The 9,032-nt window shown below is 36.0% G+C and overlaps 1 protein-coding gene across 1 annotated transcript; it reads right to left on the bottom strand.

The window, feature by feature from the left end:
* Window positions 1-251: 251 nt before the first annotated feature.
* Window positions 252-1,199, bottom strand: LOC143666550 (olfactory receptor 8H1-like). Its single transcript, XM_077140224.1, has one exon. The coding sequence runs from the start codon at window positions 1,197-1,199 to the stop codon at window positions 252-254; it is 948 nt and encodes a 315-aa protein (XP_076996339.1).
* Window positions 1,200-9,032: the final 7,833 nt, after the last annotated feature.

Here is a 9,032-nt window from a genome sequence, read left to right as displayed (position 1 = left end):
GAAAAACCACATTTTGTTTTTATACAAAGGATGTCCTTAAAAAACAAATATATTTAAATCTTAGTAGTTTAAGACATATTTCATGGATAACACTTACTATGTAGCTTTCTAAAACCATATTCTTGGAAATATTCCAGGTCATGCATGCAATAATAGAAGATGGCTCAAAAAATGCTAACTAATCATATTTATAAAGAGGTCAAGTAAATACCAAAAAAAGAAAAGTTGTTCTTACATTTTGAGTTTCACTGTCATTTCAATTGCCTGGAACCCTCTCTCTTCTGCCTGATTCTAAAGAGAGCATTTTTCACTTCTTTGTTCCTAAGACTATAAATGAGTGGATTCAACATGGGAATCAACATAGTATAAAACACAGAGGCCACTTGATTTTTTCCCAAAGAGTAGGACTGCTTTGGCTTTAAATAAGTAAAAATCGTAGTGCTATAAAAGATGGTGACTCCCAGGAGATGAGATGCACAAGTAGAGAAGGCTTTGTATTTTCCTGAAGTAGAATTAATTTTCAGGATAGTAGACAGAATGGACCCATAGGACACAGAGATTGTGATCAGAGACACCATGACATTTAAACTACCAGAGATGAACATCATTATTTCAATGTCACGAGTGTCAGTGCAGGCCAGGGCTAAAATGGGGATCATGTCACAGAAAAAGTGATAGATTACATTGGATTTGCAGAAATTCAAATTGCTTATGTAAACAACAGTGCCTAATGATTCAGTAAAGCCAATCGCATAGGACCCAGTGATGAGGGCTCTGCAGAGTCTCGTGGACATAATAACCTGATAGTTTAGAGGGTTGCAGATAGCCACATAGCGGTCATAGGCCATCGAAGAGAGAAAAAAAAATTCAGTGACTGCCAAGAAGATAAAAAAAGACATCTGGGTGAAGCAGCCCATGAATGAAATGTACTTGTTGGAAGTCAGTAAGTTCTCTAAGGTTTTAGGGATGATGACCGTTGAATAACTGAGGTCAAGGAAGGACAGGTGACTGAGGAAATAATACATGGGAGTGTGAAGCTGGAGGTCCAGGTGAATTATCAGTATCATCCCTGCATTCCCCAGCAGGGTAATCAGGTATATCAAGAGAAATAGCATAAAAAGTACCTGCTGGATCACTTTAGAGTCTGTCAATCCCATAAGGATGAAGTCAGGTACATTTGTGTTATTCCTACTTCCCATAATAGAATTGAACTGTTGTAAACTGTTGAGAAATCAAAGGTGATACTTAGTTGAATGACTTAAAAACAGTTTTTGTTTATAGGAGTGATATAGCCTATATTATTTTGTGGTTCTAGAAATTCATAATAAAGAATAGTTTGTAAAATATAATTGAAAAAACTTCAGAATGCCTGCCAAATTAAACTAGTATAATCATTTGGATATTATATAATAGAGACTCATATATATTGAATAATTAAAGTGAATTTGACACTAAACATTTATGCACATGAAAATGTTATACCATATTTATTACTTTATTCTTAAATGAGAAAACAGCACAGAAAGTTAAAGGACTTATCTAGAGATTATTTGAGTTCAGAGATCATGCTCAAAAAAATATGTTGCCACTAAAATTTAATTTGAGAGAAACAGGAAAAAGGACTAGATATATAGTAAACAATGATAAAGAGATTCATGCATAATTTACTGTTACAGTGTATCTAATTTTATAGAAAAAAATGACATAAGATAAATTAAACCTTAGAGTACTGCACTGGTGTGCATTAATATTATAGATCACACATTACTGTTAATTTTCAAAAATATATTAATGGATTATTTAAACAATTATCCTCCAAAAATTATTTCTAATACATGTACATTGATTGATAACACTGGTTCCTTCAATTCTGTTTCCACTTGTACAAATCTCGATATTATTTACTTAGATAAGGCTTTTGTGATATATATAAATATATGTACATGCATAATATTCTAATAATATCCCCATTTTTAAAACAAATTAAAACACGCTAACTTCTAATTAATACTTACCATGAACCAAAATTGGTGAAAAACTTCTTTCAGCTTATCTGTTTAGAAATTAGTCAGACTCATTTGCCTCACAAATGCAACATGTAAACCATTTAAGGAGTCTGAAAGTTCCATGATATATTTACTTCCATTGAGATAAACTTTTTTTAATTTTTTCATGCATACAATATTTTTGTTTGTAGGTGTTTTAAAATTTTTTAATGTTCAATAAATCAATCTAAAACTTTTGTTCAGGTCCTGATCAATAGACAACTCAGCTGGAAATTATGCCTCAAAGTATACAAGGGAGCTACTGTGAACACAGGTAGAAGAAAGCATCCCTTGTCTTTCACCCTGACAATGCCAAGGTATCTCCTATATTGAGGACTGTTGATAATGCAACATTGCTCACCTTTGGGGCCAATTTCCAAGGAAGATTGCTTGGCATCATTCCAAGGATATAGTTTAAAGACTAATGCATCTGTGTTAGGTTTGTTACAGACAGTCATGTTCCCCTTAGTTGCAACATAATGCTGAGGAGTACTTTTTCTGGCATTTCTTTGTGATGCTCTAATTCATGACTGTGTTAAAAAATCTATTCATGAAAAAACACTTTATGGCTAAAAGGCTAAATCATTAACCACTAGGGATGAAATAGCACATTTTTATCAATGAAACATTTTATAAGTGTGACATCATCATAGGAGTAAAAATTGTTCATTACACAAAAATTAGAATACAACAAATTTCAATGAAGATGCAGAAACTCATTCATAAATGTAGTTAATCTTTAGGTTATTTTCTTCCAATTATTTCCTTTGTGCATATAAAGCTTACTTAGATGTATACTTACGTGTATACATTTTTTTCACACTGCGTTTTCAATAATATCTGTAATTTATAATTAAATAATAATAAAATATTACTATATCAGACTTTTGTAAAACCCACAATTTCATGTATTTTTCAATGGCTGATGCTGCACAACCAGCTTCTTTCTATGAGTGTACCCCAGATAATGAATGGACCTTTTTGAGGCATCACAAGGAAAACATGATTGAGTTTCTCCAATCAGTTTTGTCAGTGTCAATTAATTTATCTACAATTGGATACATTGATACATCCACTCATAACAATGCTTGTGCATCTTGTTCATTATTTTATTGTATTGGATTTTATTGCATTAAAAAATGTGAGAAAAGAAAGTAAAAATCTGCCCAAGAGAGTAAAGATTTTAAAATTCATTTGATGGTCAAAAGTTCATTTTATCTGTATATAACCAGGAGAAATGCATTATTATGAACTGTGCATGAATTAATGAGAATGAAATGAATTTCCATATAGATTTAGAATCAACTTGTTCAACAAAATTTGCACTGCAGAATTTCAGTAGGTAATTTGATAGTATGAATAAATAAATTTAAAAATATTTATCACATATTTGATGAACGTTTGGAAGTACAATTCTTCTCAGATTTTCTCAGTGATACTGAGAAATGCTTATTTAAAGGTTCAAAAGCCAGCATCAATTTATTTCACAATTTGTGACCTCGAGGTTTAAGTTGTTCTATGTTAGTGCCACCTCAACTGGGGTCTTGCTGACTCTTTGCAAAAATGGCCATATAGGAAATTTTCTTTTCAGGACTGAAATCAGATTTTCATAGTCATTAATTATACTTTAAAATAATGTAAGTAATAGTTGAAGAAAGAATAATTACCAACACTAATTTTACATTTAACATTTTTTTACTGAATTTTTATTGGTAGCATTCCAGTTTATCTTCTATAACAGTAAAATGCTTTTAACAGTGTATCAGAAGTAGGTAAAATGCAAAGATGACTTCTTTTTCCTACATTTCAACAAAATTGGAACCTTATCTCTGACAATTACCCAATGAAACTTAAACAAAATTCTATTCCTCTTTTTAATTCCTCTTTTTAATTGTGTCCATTTAAAAATCTGTTTTGAAGTTCTATTAAGGATCTTTATAACTGTCAGAAAATTTAGTTCTATTTTTTTTCTTTTTTGCATGAACTGGCACCAGAAATTGAACCTGGATTCCCAGCATGGCAGGTGATAACTCTATTTTTATTATACTGTCCCTCTTATCTCTGGAGTACTATTAATACTATTCTCTAATAGTACTGAGGCAGGCTGTAACAGGAACCTGAGATGGGAGAGAAGATGCCATGAGGAAGCCTTTGAGCAAGGATGGTTGACCAGTGCCAGGAGCCTGTCTTGCATAGACATCCTGTCTGGGGTTACACACCTATGTGCAAAACACCTGGGGACAGCCCAACCTGCTCAAATGCACTGATGACCACCAGGCACCACCCTTGAGAGAAGGGAGGGTATGAGAAAGAGTCCTGACTTGTTAAAATATGCTTTTCAAGGGCCTGTTTTGCAAATACAAGACCTAATAGAGTGGGGAAAAGAACATTTTTATTAGGCCTTAAACCACTCTGATCTAACAAGAAGAGAGTAGGGTGAGTAATTAAAACTTAGCCATAAAAGCAAATTGCTCCAGCATTGAATGCCCCTGGGCTCTCTGTAATTGATAGTGCCAGCATACCCCTCTTGCATGTGTAATTAATAATCTTTGCTCAGTCTGGGCCATGCCCTTGAATTCTTTCGTGTGGCATGGCAAAAACCTAGAAATTGAATCTATTAGCAGTACAACTTTGCACCACAGTATTTAAATGCTGTATTCACAGATGTATGTTTGTACCAGGTTCATCCCTGGGAGTCATATCCAACATTGCAGGGAAACTTTCACCCCTGCTGTCATGTCCGACATAAGGAGGAAGGTAATGATTTCATCTGCCAAGTTGGCCTTAGAGAGAGCAGCCACATCTGGGCAACAAAAGAGGTCCTTTGGAAGTAACTCTTAAGCATACTTATAAGTAGGCTAAGCTTCCCCACTATATAAATGAACTCACAACAGCAAGCCTCAAGATCAAGGGCTTGGCCTATTGTTTTGTGTATCCCTAATATTTGACATTGTACCAGGAGTTTCCCCAGTTATAAAGTTTAATAGTTCCATATTCTTTTTCCATCCCTCAAAGGACTTTGCCATTACCTTTTGATTATCTGCATAGTATACTCTGGGATGTATACAGTCATTATTTTAAGCTATACAGGATAAGGGCCATCCTTCTCATTCTAGGCTCCCTGTGTTAGATTCTGGACAAAATAAAACTTTTTACTTTGGTCTCATAGAGTAGCTGAAGTTCTAAAACACAATTTCTTCCTTATCCCTGTATTCTGAATTACCCTAATCCTGACCTGATCAGTTTCAATCTTATCACTAAATACTGGGCTATATATATATAACACAGCATCTCAAAATTCACAAATAACAATTACCACTCTGGACTAAATGTGACAGCTATAAAAGCCTACAATCTAGGCCCCAATTTTCTTATACATATTTCCTAAATGAAGCCATACCATATTTGCTTTATTGTTTTGAGTGTATTTTGCCTCACCAAATGTTCCCCAGTTTCGTTTACAATGTTGTATGCCTTACAACTTCATTGGTTCACAAAAAAATGTTCAATCATATGTATACACCATCATTTGCCAATCTACCTCTCAGTCAGTGCATCCTTCTGCCACTTCCATACATTGGGTGTCATATATAATGTTCAAAGTCAACAGTCCATTAATGCTCTCAATTTTGGACAATTTCATTGTTTCCAAGAGAAAAATAACTGATAAACACACCCTCACAAAATAGAAAATCCAAACTTCCCCTTAACTCTTATCCCTACTTCATTATTTACCCTTGACATTGCTGTGGTATTATTGATGTTTTCCTCTTAAACATAGCCCATAGCATGCAATAGCAGTTTTCCCCATACCCTGCAATTATACAGTCTTCATAAAAGATTCATATCTTTGAAATAGTTCATTCAATAACTTATGTATATTTGTAGTGGTAATTGGTAGGACACATGGGTCTATGCAACCCCTTTAAATCCTTTGCACCTTCAATATGGCAATATTATTTATAGACTTACTAATGGGCCACCTTCACATTTATCTATTCCCTTATATTTAAGTTAAACATCATTAGCTAACCATTCACCCATCTCTAGCTTCCATGTTTCTCTAGGTCCCCTATATTCTGTATTATAAGCCTCTGACTTTACCTTTACCATAGTTATAAAAATGGAATCATGCAGTATCTATCCTTTTGTGTCTAGCTTATTTCACTCACCTTTATGTTCTCAAGGTTCATCCAATGTATCATTTGGTTTAGGATATCATTTCATCCTACTGCTGCATAATATTCCATCATATGTAATACCATATTTTGTTAATCCACTCATTTGTTTATGGTACTCCAATTATTTCCATCTTTTGCCAATTGTGAATAATGCTGCTATAAATGTCTGCTCATATCACTGCTTTCAGCTCTTCTGAGTATATGCCAAGTAGTAGAAATGCCAGGTCATAGGGCAACTCGATATCTAGTTTTATAAGGGACTGCCAGATAGGCTTTGAGTCAATGTAGCCAAACAGGCCTTCATGTCACCTGAAAAACACAAATTAAAATAACAATAATAGGACTTCCGGAGAAGATGGCGGCTTAGTAAGATACGCGGGTCTTAGTTCCTCCTCCAGAACAGCAACTAAAGAAACAGAAACAATACGAAACAGCTCCCGGAGCCACGACAGAGACCAAAAAGACAGTGTACCCCATTCTGGAACAGCTGAACGGGCAGGGAGAATCCGCTGCGGTGAGATACCCGAGGGGCGTGCGTTTTCCCGGCCGGGGCGGCTGGTGACTGGGGTCCCCTCCACGCACGTGGCTCCCCAGTCTGACTGGGAACGTTGGATAGTGGGGCCCTCCCGCCGCGCTTGGCGTCTCGGGCCAGCTGGACAATTTGGACCGGCACTCCCCCAAGCCGCGGCGCCGGCGACCCCCCCTCCACGTGCGGTTTCCCGGGCTGACTGCGAGATTCGGATTGGCAAGTTAAAGGAGCCACAGCATCTTTTACTGGTGGGACCCACAGACAGACGAGCGCCACGAGCGCCACCTACTGGGCAGGAAAAGAAAAACAGAGCCCAGAGATTTCACAGAAAAACCTTTCAACCAGCCGGGTCCAACACCCAGGGAAATCTGATCAAATGCCCAGACACCAGCAGAAAATAATGGATGATGCTCGGAAAATTGAAGATATGGCCCAGTCAAAGGAACAAACCAATAGTTCAAATGAGATACAGGAGCTGAGACAACTAATGCTGAATATACGAACAGAAATGGAAAAACTCTTCAAAAACCAAATCAATAAATTGAGGGAGGACATGAAGAAGACATGGGCTGAACAAAAAGAAGAAATAGAAAATCTGAAAAAACAAATCACAGAACTTATGGGAGTGAAGGACAAAGAAGAAAAAATGGAAAAAACAATGGATACCTACAATGGTAGATCTAAAGAGACAGAAGCTACAATTAGTGAACTGGAGGATGGAACATCTGAATTCCAAAAAGAAACAGAAACTATAGGGAAAAGAATGGAAAAACTTGAGCAGGGAATCAGGGAACTCAAGGACAATATGAACCGCACAAATATACGTGTTGTGGGTGTCCCAGAAGGAGAAGAGAAGGGAAAAGGAGGAGAAAAACTAATGGAAGAAATTATCACTGAAAATTTTCCAACTCTTATGAAAGACCTAAATTTACAGATCCAAGAAGTGCAGCGCACCCCAAAGAGAATAGACCCAAATAGGCGTTCTCCAAGACACTTACTAGTTAGAATGTCAGAGGTCAAAGAGAAAGAGAGGATCTTGAAAGCAGCAAGAGAAAAACAATCTGTCACATACAAGGGAAACCCAATAAGACTATGTGTAGATTTCTCAGCAGAAACCATGGAAGCTAGAAGACAGTGGGATGATATATTTAAATTACTAAAAGAGAAAAACTGCCAACCAAGACTCCTATATCCAGCAAAATTGTCCTTCAAAAATGAAGGAGAAATTAAAACATTTATAGACAAAAAGTCACTGAGAGAATTTGTGACCAAGAGACCAGCTCTGCAAGAAATACTAAAGGGAGCACTAGAGTCAGATACGAAAAGACAGAAGAGAGAGGTATGGAGTAAAGTGTAGAAAGAAGGAAAATCAGATATGATATATATAATACAAAAGCCAAAAGCATAGAGGAAAATATTATCCAAACAGTAATAACACTAAAAGTTAATGGACTGAATTTCCCAGTCAAAAGACATAGACTGGCAGAATGGATTACGACCCAGCAATACCACTGCTAGGTATCTACTCAAAGGACATAAGGGCAAAGACACAGACGGACATTTGCACACCAGTGTTTATAGCAGCATTATCTACAATTGCAAAGAGATGGAAACAGCCAAAATGTCCATCAACAGATGAGTGGCTAAACAAACTGTGGCGTATACCTACGATGGAATATTATGCAGCTTTAGGACAGACTAAACTTATGAAGCATGTAATAACATGGATGGACCTCGAGAACATTATGCTGAGTGAGTCTAGCCAAAAACTAAAGGACAAATACTATATGGTCCCACTGATGTGAACCGACATTCGAGAATCAGCTTGGAATATATCATTGGTAACAGAGACCAGCAGGAGTTAGAAACAGGGTAAGATAATGGGTAATTGGAGCTGAAGGGATACAGACTGTGCAACAGGACTAGATACAAAAACTCAAAAATGGACAGCACAATAATACCTAAGTGTAATGTAACTATGTTGGAACACTGAATGAAGCTGCACCTGAAATATAAAAAAAATAAATAAATAAATAAATAAATAAATAACAATAATAAAACTCCACATAGCCTGATGAATGTTAAATATTAATAATTTCAAAATCATGTGCTGAGGAAATGTATCACTTGGCAATGCTATTGAGAATTGCATATTAATATAACTGTAAACCTATTTCTCCATAACTACAGATGCTTAATATCTATATACCTTGTGTCCCAACAATTTTCCTCAAAGTCATATCAAACAGTAATGTGCATATCCTGTCACCAAACAAC

The sequence above is a fragment of the Tamandua tetradactyla genome, chromosome 23 (genome assembly GCF_023851605.1).
Source record: "Tamandua tetradactyla isolate mTamTet1 chromosome 23, mTamTet1.pri, whole genome shotgun sequence".
Lineage (NCBI taxonomy): Eukaryota > Metazoa > Chordata > Mammalia > Pilosa > Myrmecophagidae > Tamandua > Tamandua tetradactyla.
The sequence above is the reverse complement of the archived record's forward strand: the minus strand, read 5'-3'. Positions and strand labels throughout refer to the sequence as shown.